Source organism: Oncorhynchus masou, chromosome 7 (genome assembly GCF_036934945.1).
Source record: "Oncorhynchus masou masou isolate Uvic2021 chromosome 7, UVic_Omas_1.1, whole genome shotgun sequence".
NCBI classification, from domain to species: domain Eukaryota; kingdom Metazoa; phylum Chordata; class Actinopteri; order Salmoniformes; family Salmonidae; genus Oncorhynchus; species Oncorhynchus masou.
In genome coordinates this window covers 22,778,050-22,794,648 of record NC_088218.1, presented here as the reverse complement: position 1 = coordinate 22,794,648, position 16,599 = coordinate 22,778,050, and the positions used below count along the sequence as shown (strand labels likewise).

At 45.3% G+C, this 16,599-nt stretch overlaps 2 protein-coding genes across 7 annotated transcripts in view; one reads left to right on the top strand and one right to left on the bottom strand.

Annotated features, from left to right (window-relative positions):
• The first annotated feature begins 704 nt into the window (after positions 1 to 704).
• LOC135543514 (WD repeat, SAM and U-box domain-containing protein 1-like) lies at positions 705 to 11,192 on the top strand. Of its 5 annotated transcripts, none has more exons than XM_064970842.1 (13): positions 705 to 911; positions 4,730 to 5,149; positions 5,288 to 5,475; positions 5,656 to 5,742; positions 5,886 to 5,979; positions 6,110 to 6,143; positions 6,267 to 6,307; positions 6,431 to 6,537; positions 6,819 to 6,839; positions 7,445 to 7,471; positions 7,594 to 7,773; positions 8,698 to 8,832; positions 8,994 to 11,192. In XM_064970842.1, the coding sequence occupies exons 2-13, from the start codon at positions 4,752 to 4,754 to the stop codon at positions 9,143 to 9,145; spliced, it is 1,464 nt and encodes a 487-aa protein (XP_064826914.1). In that variant the 5' UTR covers positions 705 to 911; positions 4,730 to 4,751; the 3' UTR covers positions 9,146 to 11,192. The 5 variants fall into 5 exon arrangements, with proteins under 5 accessions (XP_064826914.1, XP_064826912.1, XP_064826910.1 ...); XM_064970838.1 differs by lacking the exon at positions 705 to 911 and adding an exon at positions 1,849 to 2,259; XM_064970839.1 differs by lacking the exon at positions 705 to 911 and adding an exon at positions 1,850 to 2,259 and having other exon boundaries at positions 6,822 to 6,839.
• LOC135543512 (protein TANC1-like) overlaps positions 10,966 to 16,599 on the bottom strand; it is a 47,907-nt gene continuing 42,273 nt past the window's right edge. Inside the window, exons 18-24 of one of the 2 annotated variants that reach the window (XM_064970831.1) lie at positions 16,185 to 16,360; positions 15,835 to 15,967; positions 15,687 to 15,716; positions 15,515 to 15,606; positions 15,177 to 15,323; positions 13,496 to 13,596; positions 10,966 to 13,379 (exon numbers count right to left, since the gene is read on the bottom strand). In XM_064970831.1, the coding sequence (XP_064826903.1) occupies positions 11,915 to 13,379; positions 13,496 to 13,596; positions 15,177 to 15,323; positions 15,515 to 15,606; positions 15,687 to 15,716; positions 15,835 to 15,967; positions 16,185 to 16,360 (2,144 nt within the window). In that variant the 3' untranslated portion in view covers positions 10,966 to 11,914. The remainder of the gene's footprint in view (positions 13,380 to 13,495; positions 13,597 to 15,176; positions 15,324 to 15,514; positions 15,607 to 15,686; positions 15,717 to 15,834; positions 15,968 to 16,184; positions 16,361 to 16,599) is intronic. The other variant, XM_064970832.1, reaches the window with a different exon arrangement.

The following is a 16,599-nucleotide window of genomic DNA, read 5'->3' as shown; positions in this document are numbered from 1 at the left end:
CTCCACAATTGGTTCGTTGGACAAAGCCTATGAGAAAATGCATTTTTGGATGGTTTTTAGATAAACTATCTTCTATGTTTTATTCTACGAGAAAAAAAATAATAGTTAACATCACTTTTTGTGATTTTTTTGGCATTCATGTAATCCAAAAAATAACAAAGCACATAAAAGATTTTGTGTTAACTCTTCATGTTAACCTCATTGAACAAAATGTATAAGATCTCCTCCTAAGCCTGTGACCTTATTTTCGGCGTTTATCCCAAAACCCTATTATTTCCCCATTAATTTCCCCCAATAGGAATGGCTGAACGAACTAATTTACGGTGTTTAGGACTGCAGGCTGGCAAACTCCATGGTTCATATTTCGAGAAAGGGACGTAGCTGCATCCCAATATGGCGACTGGAGTGTGGGTTTGTCAAAAGGAAAATAGTGGGCGTGTGGAAAGCAATCTGCTTTTGTTATACGTTTTTGATTGAGCTGTGTTTTTCTTCGGTTTCTTGAGTTTTGCAGCAAATCTGCACAATTAGCTGATTCCCCGTCTACACACCCACTCATTTGGACACACCCACTCGCCATATGGCGCGTTCAGGACAAATGGGAACTCGGAAAAAAACGAGGTCAAATCATGACGTCAGTGATCTTGAGGTCAGTTAGTCGAAGCTTTAGAGTTCTGAGTTGGATGACCGTTCAAAACGAAAACGATCCAATTCAGAGATAGTTTTTTTCGCGAGTTCCCAGTTGTCTTGAACGCACTGAAGTTTGAAGTGGAGATTTCCGAACTCCTAGTTGTTTGAACGCGGCAATACCCTGGTCACGCATATTTCTGGGGGGAAGGTCATTACGGTCAGCTGATCATATGACAGCGTGCGCATGACCAGGAAGTAAACATTGAACAGAGACACGCAAAGAGGTAAGCAAATAAACATAAATACCACTTTAGTTAGTATATAAAATAATACTGGCTTTGTATTTACAGGCATTTGTCATAATACCAACTAATCAACAGGAGCATAGAAGGATGCTGTTGTTGTGCGAACAGCTAGAATAGCTAAAGGGCTAGCAACATCCGACAATTTATGCTTGCTTATAGCTGCACTACAGGGTCAGTTAGACAGTTTGCTTAAAGGTGCACTATACATAAATCGCTCCGCCATTTGTGGTTGCTAAAAATTCGAACAGTTTGCCTAATTCCAGTTTGTGATAAAACAAACAAGCAAGTATAGTGTAGATAATCATTGTACCATCTAACCTGATGTGAAATTTATTTTCAATAAACAAAAAATATTGTATTGTAGCGACCCCGGTTGGATATCGACTCACGAGCAAGCTTTTTTGGGGGCACAGTCGAGGGATCGACACCTGCTCCCTGCTTGTTTCATTACTGTATTTTCAGCTGTTTTAAAGCTCGTGTACAATACAATACCGAAAGTAAAAGATTAAAAAACTAAACTTAAGATGGGGAAGCATAGAAATAGTGCACATAGAACAGCTTTACTGCTTCTTAGAATTGCTTTCAATGATAATTACAGATTTATGTGACTGTGACTTTGGTCGGGTCGCCCAAAAAGTTAATTTAAGACACAGCGCATATGGCTCGGAAAACATACATAATTCCAGGGTTGAGTTGTACTTCGAATAGTCCCAAATGTTACACAGAGAAGATTGAAAGACTGATAGTTTTTCGGGAAATTGCCCTTTAAGGCCTCATGTTGACTCGCCACTATTTACGATGGGGTTGAGTGGCGACTAGAGTAGGCGGACTGGAGTTCCGACATCACATAAGTTTTTATAAAAAATAAAAATAAAAAACTGATTTCAGCACCCAAAGAATTGCCCGGAATGTTGTTAATTGCGGGCTCGTCGTTGGGTGCCGAAACTAGTTTAACTAGGCGCGCAACTCCGTCGTTAATCGCGGTTTTATTGGCTACATATTAACTAGCATTAGCAACAGCAGACATTATGGAATATCACGTTGCGCTGAACAACAAAGGAGCTGATTGGCTGACGCTGCTATTCCAAAATGGCTGATGTGGCAACTGCTATTTAGTCTGAGGAATACAAGTGCTTTTCCTGAAAAACTAGCAGTCATTCAATATTGTCGGTGTAACAGTTGGGATAATGGGACAATTGATTCGAGGATCTCAAAGCCTTTCTCATCCCTGGATTGAGGTACATTTTCTGAGCCTTATCTCGCGCCTGCCCTGCGAAGCCTGCCCTGCGAAGCCTGCCCTGCGAACTGCGAAGCCTGTAGTACAAGCGTAAGGTGCCGGATCTGCTCGCTACTAACTACCCACTGGGCTCAGACGTCAGTTCAGTGTATAGATTTGATTTACATTTGGTTGAGTTATCAACTAACGTGAAATCAACTAAACCTCTCACCATGTCATTGGATTTAGGTTAAAAGTCGGGTGAAATATATATATATATATATATACCCCCCCCCCCCCCACACACACACACACACACACCATTATTTAACCAGGTAGGCTAGTTGAGAACAAGTTCTCATTTACAACTGCGACCTGGCCAAGATAAATCAAAGCAGTGCGACACAAACAACAATGCAGAGTTACACATGGAATAAAAACATACAGTCAATAATACAATAGAAAAAAAGTCTATATACAGTGTGCAAATGAGGTAGGATAAGGGAGTTAAGGCAATAAATAGGCCATAGTGGCGAAATAATTACAATATAGCAATTAAACACTGGAATGTTAGGATGTGCAGAAGATGAGTGTGCAAGTAGAGATACTGGGGTGCCAAGGAGAAAAATAAATAACAGTCTGGGGATGAGGTAGTTGGATGGGCTATATACAGTGTTCTGTGAGCTGCCCTGACAGCTGGTGCTTTAAGCTAGTGAGGGAGATATGAGTCTCCAGCTTCAGTGATTTCTTTTGTTTGTTTTGTTATTTTTTTGTTGTTGAAATTTACCCCTTTTTCTCCCCAATTCCGTGGTATCCAATTGTTTAGTAGCTACTATCTTGTCTCATCGCCACAACTCCCGTACGTCTCGGGAGAGACGAAGGTTGAAAGTCATGCGTCCTCCGATACACAACCCAACCAAGCCGCACTGCTTCTTAACATAGCGCCATCCAACCAGCCGCACCAATGTGTCGGAGGAAACACCGTGCACCTGGCAACCTTAGTTAGCGCGCACTGTGCCCGGCCCGCCACAGGAGTCGCTGGTGCGAGATTAGCTTCAGTGATTTTTGCAGTTCGTTCCAGTCATTAGCAGCAGAGAACTGGAAGGAAAGGTGACCAAAGGAGAAATTGGCTTTGGTGGTGACCAGTGAAATATACCTGCTTGAGCGCATGCTACGGGTGGGTGCTGCTATGGTGACCAATGAGCTGAGATAAGGTGGGGCTTTACCTAGCAAAGACTTATAGATGACCTGGAGCCAGTGGGTTTGGCGACAAATATGAAGCGAGGGCCAGCCAATGAGAGCATACAGGTCGCAGTGGTGGGTAGTATATGGGGCTTTGGTGACAAAATGGATGGCACTGTGATAGACTGCATCCAATTTGCTGAGTAGAGTGTTGGAGGCTATTTTGTAAATGACATTGCCGAAGTAAAGGATCTGTAGGATAGTCAGTTTTACTAGGGTATGTTTGGCAGCATGAGTGAAGGATGTTTTGTTGCGAAATAGGAAGCCAATTCTAGATTTAATTTTGGATTGGAGATGCTTAATGTGAGTCTGGAAGGAGCGTTTACAGTCTAACTAGACACCTAGATATTTGTAGATGTCCACATATTCTAAGTCAGAACCGTCCAGAGTAGTGCTGCTGTACGGGAAGGCATGTGTGGGCAGCGATCGTTTGAAGAGCATGCATTTAGTTTTACTTGCATTTAAGAGTAGTTGGAGGCCACGGAAGGAGAGTTGTATGGCATTGAAGCTCGTCTGGAGGTTAGTTAACACAGTGTCCAAAGAAGGGCCAGATGTACACAGAATGGTGTCGTCTGCATAGAGGTGGATCAGAGAATCACCAGCAGCAAGACTGACATCATTGATGTATATAGAGAAGAGTCGTCCCGAGGATTGAACCCTGTGGCACCCCCATAGACTGCCAGAGGTCCGGACAACAGTCCCTCCGATTTGACACACTGAACTCTATCAGAAAAGTAGTTGGTGAACCAGGCGAGGCAGTCAAAATACTAAAAGCACTTCACTTTGAGGACTTTTTATAAATCCTAATTAGTTGTCCATGTTGATTCAACATCATCACATTGTTTTTTTGGCTTGAAATGACTTGGAAACAACGTTGATTCAAACAGTTTTTGCCCAGTGGTTAGTCAAGTGGGTAGTAAGTAGCCTATTTGCTAAAATGCATGCGATTGCAACCTCTGCTCTGGCAACTTCATGTGGTTGCCAGGTGTGGCAAGCTGTTTGATAATAATGAGTCAAATCAACTAAAACGTTATTTGTCACATCCGCCCGAATACGACAAGTGTAGACTTTACCGTGAAATGCTTACTTGCAAGCCCTTAACCAACAGTGCATTTCAAGAAGAGTTAATAAAATCTTTAATAAACTAAAGCAAAAAATAACAAATAATTAAGTAACACAATGAGGCTATATACAGGGGATACCGGTACCGAGTCGGTGTGCAGAGGTAACAGGTTAGTTGAGGTCATTTGTACATGTAGGTAGGGGTGAAGTGACAATGCTAGCTATCTTGTAATCATTGTAATGTCACGTAGTTAATAGTTTTATTCTATTGTCAAAGGGATTCTTCAAGACCAACTCAAATGGTGTCCCTGATCTGTACCCTGCAAGACCATCGCGACGATGTCAACTGGTGCGCCTTCTCCCCGACACTGCTGGCCACCTGTTCAGCTGACAAAACCGTACGAATTTACAACACCCAAGACTTTTCCGAAGTCCCATACTCCCCGCTCTCTGGCCACGGCTATGGCGTCCATTGTTGTTGCTTCAGCGCCTGTGGTCAGTATTTAGCCTCGTGTTCAACTGATGGTTCCACAGTTGTGTGGTCAACGGACACGGGTGAGATAGAGGCAGTGCTGGAGCATCCGGGTCGGAACCCCGTCAGGGTCTGCGCCTTCTCGCCCGACTCTTCACACCTGGTCTCGGGGGCGTCCGATGGTACTTTAGGTCTTTGGGATTTCCGTACGAAAACATTGCACAGGTGAACATAATTGATAGGTGTTATTTATAAATAGGCCTGCGTGTGTTGCCTATATCGAGTGAGGCTTCGCTGGCCTCTGCAGACTGATGTTATGTGTTGTCTCTTGTGGAGTGTTCTTAACTGATTATTTGTCGACAGGACGGGGGCAGTGAATGACACCACTATGGTGGCCTGCTCCTTCACCCCCTGTGGCCAGATGTTTGTCACTGGATCTACATATGGGGACCTCAGGCTGTGGGACCTGGACATGAACCAGCTCCATGCGGAGAAGAACACTCACGACTTGGGGGTCACCTGCTGCTGCTTTGGCCCCAAGATCCTCAGTGGTGATCATAATATTTTCCTCCTCCCGCCGTCTTTTGAGTTGGCCTGTTCCCAGATTTGTTTGTACGAACATGACAACCATCAGAGGAGTTATCTATACAGCGCAACATTTTGATCTGGGATCTTGGAGTCTCCATATATGGGAATTTGTTGTGTTTGATTCATTTGCTCCCCTCTCTCAGGTAGCGGTACGGTACAGTTCTGTCTGGCCTCCTGCGGACAAGACAGCACGCTGAAGATATGGACCGTCTCCAGGTCCAACGCAGGCAGTACGTTGCCCACGCGCTATGGATATGCAAGTGTGCTGTTTAACGTCGAACTGTGTGCATATGTTGGTCATCGAATGATGTGGTGGATGTGTGTTCACACTGAATGATCTGAAGCAGTCCATCCGTTCCCCTCTGGCCCGTAGGCTGTAAGATGCAGCTGCTGCACACCCTGATCGGCCAGACTGCCCCGGTGCTCTCCTGTGCTTTCTCTGCGGACGGACAGCTGCTTGTGTCTGGGTAAGTCTGCCCGTAGGTGATCTATGGCAAAGCGCTCTCACAGTTGGTCAAGATAAAGTTGTACATTTACTCCAACTGGCCACAAGGGGGAGAAGTGTGTTGCTTTTTACCATTTCCTTTTCTGTTGCAGCTCAGTGGACAAAACAGTCACAGTGTACGATGCTGTAAGACACTCAAGCTCTTTTCATTACCGTAGATGTCATTTCAGTTTAACTCCCCATGTTAATGTCCCACACAGAAACCCATGAACACCGCCCATCTGAACTTGAATGTTGTTGATTTTTCAGAGCCAGGGGACTTTGCTCTACACATTGAACCAACACGAGAGGTAATCTTCCTTCCTACCCTTTGGGGACATCGTCGCATCTCAACGGCCTTCTTTGAATAGCCTACTTTTAAAAAAATTTTTTTTTTGCCTTTCTGTCCTCCCTCCCATGATCCTTTGCTGTAGGTACGTGACGGCGTGTGCCTTCTCTCCCAGCACACCTCTGTTCGCCACGGGTTCTATGGACAAGACTGTCAATATATGGAGAGTAGAGGATGGACTCAGTGGCCATGGTGGGTAACGCACACAGGTAGAAGTACATGTACTGACAAGCTCCCAGTGTTATTGGCATTAAGAATGGCATTAGCCTTCTGAGTCACTCTGTGTGTGGTTCCTACGTACAGTTTCACTATTTTCTCATGTAAACAAAGATCCTATTGACTTAATGGTGACGACAGCCTGGTGATTATGTGCTGTTTTTGCATCAGCTCTTCTTTATTGATTATGGCTTAATTGTGTTTTTTTTATTCTGCCAATCATCATCCCTCTCTCTGCATGGATCACGGGGAAAAAGAAGAAGGCAAATCTTTACCTGGTGAGTTTTAAATTGTCTTCCTTATCTGTACCGCCCATATGCTCCTTTAAAGCAGTGAGGGATGGAGGGTCTCTGGGAAACCTCGGAGTCTTACTGCTATCAGAGGGCTTTAATTGAGAGTGATACTTCTACCCCGGTGATAATGCCTTCTGCTAATATGACAGTCTTTCGTAGCTTGTGTTTCCAGGTGACTTTTGCCTTGAGGCACTGCCTGCCGACAACCGAGTTGCTTTTCACTTGGATTCACTGTATTAGTGTACACGGTATACGAAACATTAAGAACACCTTCCTAATATTGAGTTGCATCCCCCCCCTTTTGCCCTCAGAACAGCTTCAATTCATCAGGGATTCATATGGAAAGAGCAGGTGTTCATGTTTTGTACACTGTAGTTCTATAGGCTCTCGATGCTTTCTTCCCCTCCTGATAGTTTTCCAATAACCTAAACACAACTAATTCTAAGAGAGGCTTGGCAATAAAAGGCTTGCAATTCAATGACTGTAATTTTATATACGTTAATGTTCACCATATTAGTTGACAATGGTCTTATTATTTTTTACATTTTTAAGTTTGAAATGTCTTTCATTTTTCACATCTTGTTTTCCAGTTGAAACTGCAACGTTCTCATGCGAAGGTGGGAAAGTGACTAAAAAGCACTATAGAAACTTTTGATAGGTGACACATTAATACCTATAGTAACAACATGTCATTGAGAGATACTAATGTGCGGTCAATTCCTGTTTTCCGACCTGTTAGGCAGAAAGTTGCTGTGTCACTCCAGGCTTCTGGTCAATGATTGGTCAGAGGAGGATGTGGGGGCGTGGCTGTGTGAGGAGGGGCTGCAGGCGCTGGTGGAAAACTTCAAGGCAAACAACATAGATGGAGCGGAGCTCATCAGTCTGACCAAGGAGACACTGGCCTCAGAACTCAACATAGGTGGGGACGGCACATCACACCATCGACTATACACATTATCATACAGCTAATGGTACATTATCATATTATACACATTACCCACTTGTCAGTCTGGTATCTGAGGTCCACATTTTGTACAGTAGCTGGAAACGGAGCGTCATCAACACACTCAGGCTGGAATCTTTTTTTAAGAGGGGGGAGGGACAAATGAAAAACAAGGTGAACATTGAGGAATGCATGTTAATATGAGATTTACTCAGGATTACATGCATTTTAACTGTACAGCGTTAGATTAGGCCATGTGTATTCTGCACCGCGAGTGTAATCTGCTTTAAGATTTCTGCTCCTATTATATAACACAATTACTCATCCCAAAATACATATCCTGTAACATAGAAAATGGTTTACAGCTAATACCATTTCTGTCTGAAACAATTCCAAAATATGAAAATGTGATTTACAGAGTTTGGTTGATCCTTATATCTTCTCTTTTAAATAAAGATCTTTCACCCTAGTTTCTCTGTGAGGTGGTAGGTGTGGGTCTGTTGTTGATGGTCTCTCACGCCAATGGCAACCATAGTAACCAAACAGCCCTGTTCTCTAAAAGAGATGAATCTCTTAGTAGACACGGGTGTCTCTTTCTACTCTCTACTGTCTCTGAGAGTGAGGGATGGCACCATGCCAGGTTGTTATCTTCCTGATGGAGAGAGATTATTATTTTTCCTCTCAGGGGCAGAGGGCTCATTTTGTTTTTTGTGTGTCTAACACACACACACACACAGACTGACCTCGCTTTACTGTAGTCTCCATGGTGACCAGGAACTGGGTCATGTACGCAGTGTGTTCAAGCTAGGATATCACATTCACAAATGATGCAAGCCCAATCGGCCAATGTACAATTTTTCCCAAATCTCTGCCTGGTTGTTTCCTGTTGGTGTGTGGTAGAGTCTGTGGGATTGCGCAGTAAGTTCCTGAGGAAGGTGGAGGAGCTGAAGGCGGGGTGTGTGTGTACCGGTGTTCCTGATGAGTACCTCTGTCCAATCACCAGAGAGTTGATGAAGGACCCTGTTATCGCTGCAGGTGGGACACGCCCCCATGGCAACCTGTCTTTCTGTCTGTGCATTTTTAGCTATCAAGATTCTATCTATTTCTAAGCTACAACATTTTTTGCAAAACAGTCGCATGCTTTTAAAGGATGCAAAACACACTATGCATCTTTGTCTACCTTTTCTTCTGAACAGATGGGTACTCCTATGAGAGGGAAGCGATTGAGAGCTGGATCGCAACCAAGAATCGCTCCAGCCCCATGACCAACCTGCCCTTACAGACAACGCTTCTGACCCCAAACCGAACCCTGAAGATGGCTATTGGACGCTGGAGGACCAGCCAGTGAGAAAGAGGGCTGCATCGGCATCTTCTACATCCATTTCAATCTGAAGGCGGGTCTATCCCTCAGTTAACTTCTGACCAAAAGTAGGCTCATAGTAGATAAAGCTATATATGATGATGTTTTCAGGTTGACCATACTGAGCTTCGATTCAACCCCTCACTGTTTCTGTTGGGATGAAACTGCTTTAGAATGTAAATATTTATAGCTGATGAGACATTCTAATATATATATATTCTCAAACTCATGCATGTTGACCATGTTTAACTCTGCTATTTACTCGACTCTGCTGCTTTAGCTCCAGAACCATTTCGATGTACATTGCATTTGGAAAGTATTCAGACCCCTTGACTTTTTCCACATTTTCTTATGTTACAGCTTTATTCTAAAATTGATCAAATCGTTTTTTTCCCCCCTCATTAATATACACATAATACCCCATAATGACAAAGCAAATTAGGGCCTCCGGTCTTCTTGGGAGTGACGCTACAAGCTTTGCACCCCTGTATTTGGGGAGTTTCTTCCTTCTCTGCAGATCCTCTCAAGCTCTGTCAGGTTGGAAGGGGAATGTCGCTGCACGGCTATTTTCAGGTCTCTCCAGAGCTGTTCGATCGGGTTCAAGTCGGGGCTCTGGCTGGGCCACTTAAGGACATTCAGAGACTTGTCCCGAAGCCATTCCTGTGTTGTCTTAGCTGTGTGCCTAGGTTCATTGTCCTGTTGAAAGGTGAACTTTTGCTCCAGTCTGAAGTCCTGCGCACTCTGGAGCAGATTTTCATCAAGGATCTCTGTACTTTTCTCTGTTCATCTTTCCCTCAATCCTGACTAGTCTCACAGTCCCTGCTGCTGAAAAACATCCCCACAGCATGATGCTGCCACCACCATGCGTCACAGTAAGGATTGTGTCAGGTTTCCTCCAGATGTGACGCTTGGCATTCAGGCCAAAGAGTTCAGTCTTGATTTCATCAGATCAGAGAATCTTGTTTCTCATGGTCTGACAGTTTAGATGCCTTTTGGCAAACTCCAAGTGGGCTGTCATGTGCCTTTTACTGAGGGGTGGCTTCCATCTGGCCACTCTACCATAACGTCCTGATTGGTGGAGTGCTGCAGAGATGGTTCTCCCATCTCCACAGAGGAACTTTGGTGCTCTATCAGACTGACCATCGGGTTCTTGGTCACCTCCCTGACCAAGGCCCTTCTCCCCCGATTGCTCAGTTTGGTCGAGAGGTCAGCTCTAGGAAGAGTCTTGGTGGTTCCAAACTTCTTCCATTTAAGAATGATGGTCACCATGATCTTGGGGACCTTCAATGCTGAAGAAATGTTTTGGTACCCTTCTCTAGATCGGTGCTTCCTTCAACCTCATGGCTTGGTTTCTGCTCTGACATGCACTGTCAACTATGGGACCTTATATAGACAGGTGTTTGCCTTTTCAAATCAAATCCAATCAATTGAGTTTACCACAGGTGGACTCCAATCAAGTTGTAGAAACATCTCAAGGATGATCAATGGCAACAGGATGCACCTAATCTCAGTTTTGAGTCTAATAGCAAAGGTTATGAATACTTATGTAAATAAGGTATTTCAGTTTGTTATTGGTAATAAATTTGCAAACATTTCTAAAAACATTTTTTTGCTTCGTCATTATGGTTATTGTGTGTAGATAATTCATTTTAGAATGAGGCTGTAATGAGGAAAATGTATTTTAAGGGATACTGGTGTCAACAACTGAAGTGTCCAATCTATGGCTGAAGTTATATAACGGATAGCAGATGTCGGTACACATTCAATTTTACACGTGGGTGTTTGAAATGAGTGGAAGGGAGATGTCATTTTAGTTTTCCAAAGAGATTTTATTTCCCCATAATTATGGTAGAAGTGCTTGAGCATAGTCTGTATAATGTGTCGCATAGCTCACAAATCAAAGATGGCAACAATGTTCATGTAGAATACCTGTATCATCTCACCAATAATACCCTTACAAGCTATTCTGTACCTTACTGTAAACGGTTAATGTTGTGCGCACATAAACTAAATAAATCCATCAACTTTTCAATTATTTCTCTAGCTGTGCAAAAATAACTATAGAAAATATGTTGCTCTTACAGCTGACCAAGCCATCGGCACAGTAAATAAATGAACATAGACCGCAACAACAAGCAGTTACAACAATGTCCGTAGGATTATATGTACACTTAAATATGAGTATTTATAAAAAATGTACAAAGGAAAAGAACCCTCCATGCATTGTGAAACACTGCATTGAGGGCTCCGTTATACTGACAAAGGCTATCACCACTTATATAATCTATAAATAGAACACATACAAATCTAATGTATAAACATCCCTATTCAATATGCGCGCCGATCATTAGCCAATCGTTTACTCAAATGGCTTCTCGTCCATTAGCATCCGAAACCCTTTAGTGTTGTTCTTTACCAACTACATCATAGTTACGTTGTTATAATGGCCCATAGTAGGATGCTGTGCTACTGTTCAGCTAGTGGGCTGGTACTATATGCTGTTTCCCAGGTCTGATTACGTGCACTGTGTTGTTTGCTTACTGGTGTTGCTCTAGACATGCTTACGCAAAAAGCACAAAAGCCTCAAATGCTGCTTAAGTCTAAACGCAGTGCATCACATACACTGTCACTTTACAAGAGTCCGATTTAAGGAATTAAACTTTTATACCCTTCCCTTGCCACCGTTTCTCTGGAATACAGAGAAAGTTGTTATGGTGTCTGCACCTGTGTTTGTGCTTGACTGAATGTATGGTCAGTTCAGACGTTGGATTCTATAAAGGAGCGTTTAGGTTTGATGGGTAGGATGGCTGGGTTATCTCTGGTGAGCCCTGCCTGCCGGTGGTTCCCGTCTTGGAACTGGGAGGAGTGATGTTGACCTGCAGCTGGACCTGGTCTTGGCTCCCTGTGGTAGAACCTGTCTCCAAACTCCCTGGCCAGGGCCCTGGCCTGAGCCTGTTGGGCCAGGTGTTGGGCCTGAGCCTGGGCCCCGTTGAGCACCTGGAGGGGAGCCTGGCTCTGCAGTGGTTCCGCGTAAGAGGACCTCTGCTTGAACTCATTGTTTAATCCCTGGATGTTGTCCATAGGGGCCATGCTGTGTCTCTGGTTCTCTAGACCTTCAGGGGAGAGTGGCTGGGAGTGAGGCTGGCCTTGCCAGCCCAGTCCAGGTGGGGGCTGCCCCTGGACACGCACTGCCTTGTCTTTCACCCCCATGAAGGGCCGAGGCTTGAGCTCTGGTTTAGCCGGTTTGGGGCGAGGCACGTCGGATCCCTGAGGCGCCTGGGTCCTGCCGCTGTCTGACAGGGTCCCGCTGGAGGCTAAGCTACTGCTAGAGCTGGAGGCCTTCATACTGCCCGTCTGACCACCAGAACGCAGACCGGGGCCAGCCGACCCCCCAGAACCCTCCCTCCTTACCTCCTTACCAAACCCAGGGGTGAGGGACCCAGCCTGTCCATCCAGCGTGGTGCCGTGGTGGGCTGAGAGCCTGTCTGTTCCCCTAGCCAGGCTGGAGGAGTGGCCCTGGAAGGGCTGGACAGATGAGGAGTGGTGGTGGTTGGCAGGGGTGAGCCCCGGTTGGTGGTCTGTGGAAGAGGGCAGAGGGCTGATGTCGATGCCCAGGCCAGGGCTGGGTCTCAGGGAGGTGGAGATGTGTCTGCCTGGCAGGGGGCTGGAGGGGCCACACAGAGACATAGGCCTGCCCCCTGGTCTGCCCCCTACCTGAAGGGAGTTACAGTGCTGCTGCTGCTTGGTCTTCATGCTTTGGTTCTGTCTAGGACCCTGTAGGACAGGGCCCTGCTTGTCCAGAGACAGGTTGGTCTGTGTGGACCCGTTCAGAGGGGAACCAGGCCTGGGGTCCAGGGGAGCTAAGCCCACTGCGCCTGGTACTGGTGGGAGAGCCCTGTCGGGTCCATAGGGGTTCTTGGGCCTGTTGGGTCCATAGGGGTTCTGTGAGGGCTCTTCCTCTCCCCCTATCTCTTCATAATCATCATCTAGTTCATCCTGGCTCTGTGTATCACAACTCCTCTCTGTGTCCTGGCTCCTCTCTGTGAGGTCCTCGGGAGTCTGGCTGTGTGCTGCTTGTTGGCCCTGTGGTGTGTTGGGGGACTGCTGCTGCTGTTGTTGTTGACACTCGTCCTCCACACGCGTTAGCAGACGGCGGATCTCCCGGTTGGTGGGGCAGAGCCGAGACGCCTCGCTGAGGTCGGCTAGCGCCCCCTCATACTGCCTGGATGGACACATGAGGCGAACATAGTGTGAGGTGAGTTTGTCTTGTCAACTGTACCCGTCCATTCTAGTCCCTTCCTTTATATCAGTATTAGCAGAGAACTGGTGTGTGCTAACCTGCTGCTCCTCTTGGCTCGTGCTCTGGTGTAGAACGCCTCATAAGACCTGGGTTTCAGTTCCAGGGCTTTGGTGGCAAACTCCTCCGCTATACCAAAATCCTGTCGGGGGGGGGAGAGGACAGAAACTCAGTTAATTATGAATGTTTACTGTTAAATTCTGTCCACCCTGAATGTCTCACGAAGAAGCCAAAAGCAACGTCTTAAGGTTATTAGCCAGGGTAATGTGTTTGTGAGCGTTAATGAGTGCAGTGTGAATCCAGCGGTAGTCCACACAGCGCCACACTTTGCAATTACTGTAAGTGACTGAAATTAGGAATTCAGTGTTGTTTAACTGGAGAATTCTTCATCTGTGTGCAGCTCAGAGTAGAGCAGCTTTATCTCCCAGTGTCTTAATGGATTCTCCAGACGGGTGCTCATAGCTTCTCTCCAAACCGTAAAAAAAAATGATGTCGGAAATGAAAACTATTGACTCTTAAAGGTACAATGCAGCTGTTTTTATCTCAATATTAAATTATTTCTGGGTAACAATTAAGTACCTTACACTCATTGTTTTCATAAACATTTTCAAAAATGAACTAAAATAGCTTCTTAGCGAAGAGAAATTTCTCAAGTAATAATTTTGCAAGGACTGTCTGGGAGTAGAGGGGAAAATGGAAAACTAGCTGTTTTTGACAGAGAGCTTTGGAACTCTCTTATTGGTTTATTAACTAATTTACCACCTGGTGATGTCTTTTCAAACAGCTCTTACACTAAAAGGCCATTATCATCATTTTCACAATTTCACAGTATTATTGCATCCTCATAGTGTGGAAATATATATAAAACACAGGTAAATCATGTTTTTAACTGAGCTGGGCCTTTAATGGAGATTTCATAAGCACCTCTACTGGCTCTAGTGTGTGTACATGCGTGTACAATATGTGTGTGTGCCTGCCTGCGTGCAGTGTATCCATCCATCTCTTTGTATGCCTAGAGAGCATGCGGTTGACTTGTTTTTAAATGAGTTACCCCGCTCCCTTCATTCCTCTCAGGTGAATATTTAATGAAGCAAACCACAGTGTGATTCCGTCCTTGAGATGGAGGTGGGCATTACACCACAGCCTTGAATTCCACAGCTCTGAATAACTGTTCAATGTGTAATAACAGTTGTTATGGCCTCTGTCCTCCCCTCCTGTTCTATTCACCTGAACGTGATGGAATATGGATGATGTGTGTGTGCCTAGCCAGCTCTCTCTCTTCCCCCTGACACAATATCCACCAGCAACAACGGAGGGAGGATCCCTTCTTTCCGTGTTTGTGCTACACGCGTCCACCTTGCATGTGTGAGTGAGTGATTACTCCAGTATATGGGAGAGGATGAGCGTATCACATCATAGCATCTTTCCATTATTCATTTGCCCGGAGGATGTCATTTTACCACCACTGCTCTAGTATAACAGTCTTATTATATTGTCTGGTAAAACAAGGGTGTGTTAGATCACTCCCTCCAGGCTGCTGAGATGAAGATCTATCTATTATACCTACTCCTATACTATTAACATGAAATGACATTTCATTCAGTGTTAAATTCTATAAAATAGCCAATTCTCTAGTGTGTAGCTATATCAGATGATGTAAAACCTGCAGTTTTATTAAATGTTCAATTCTATTAACAAATGATAGAGTAATGTGTGTCTCACATTGGTTTTCCTGCGGCAGCGTGACATGTTGAGGTACAAGGAGACACGGAGCTCCTTCAGGCCCTTCAGGTCGTCTCCGAAGCCGTCTCGGGGGAACTTCCTCAGGGCGTACTGATACCTCTGGGCTGCCTCCTTCATCCTCCCCTTCTGGGGGGGGGAGAGGAGGGAGGGAGAGAGAGAAAATACAGACATTGATTTAGAGAAGGGGGCTAGCAGATTTTCGAACTGGACACACTTTCATGACAGACAGTGACACGCAGGCACACACACACACACAGCACACACACACACACACACACAGCGAGAGAGATCAGGTTTTCCTTTTGTAGTTAACCCACCTTATACAGCAGGTTGCCCTCCTCCATGAGTTTCTGTAGGAGGATGAGGAGGACGTCTGGTTTCGATGTGGCCATCGCCCACGTAGCATGACCTGGTCAAGAGGTATGAGAACACAGGTTAAACACACACACACACACACAAAACACTGTAAAAGGTATCTAAAGAAAGTACCTGATCGATCATAAGGGGATGTTCTGTAGCCTTTTAGCAGGTAGAAAGGAGTGAAGAGAAAGAGGGGTGAAATACATGATGTTGATAGAGCCTTCCTCAAGACCCTGCAGGGCTTTAACACCGACAGATCAGGTCAACTCCAACTCACCCAGCTTGGACCCTTTCTTCAGTAGGGTCACCACTACAGCAGTGTTCCTACAGCCCACAGCCCTCTCCAGAGGCCTCACCCCACTGTGGTCCACATGCTCCACCACCGCACCCTTCTCTACCAGGTACTGAACCTGTGATTGTCGAGGACACCACAAAACAAACAGCATTTTAAAAGGATTCAAACAAGGCTAAAGGTGCTGGAGGGAATTGTGTAAATTCAGTACTGTGTTTAAAAAAAATCTACAATCTAGGCCAGTTTTAGACGATCTAGGCCAGTTGCAGCGAAATCAGAATTATGTCTGTGGATCTATTTTTTTCTCCAGTTTGCAGTATTAGAAGGAACCCCACCATCTCTGCATCACCGTTGAAAGCTGCCAGGTCGAGAGGGGTACGCCCGTTCCTGTCAGGGTGGTCTATCTCTGCCCCCATCTCTACCAGGTGCTGCACCACGCCCTTCTGACCCTTCAGACACGCCCAGCTCAGAGCTGTCTGGCCCTCCTTATCCACGGAGGCTAAAGACGCACCTGGAACCAGATCAGAAATAACAAGCTCACTCCACTGCAACTGAGACTGACATACACTCAGTGGCCAGTTTATTAGGTACATCTAATACTGGGTCAGACCTTCCTTTCCCTACCGAACCGCCTGAATTCTTCGGGGTATAGAACCGCTGCTCAATTGGTATCAAGGGACCTAACGTGTGCCCGGAAAACATTCCCCACACCAGTACACCACCGTCACAAGCCCGGACTCATGTTGCTTA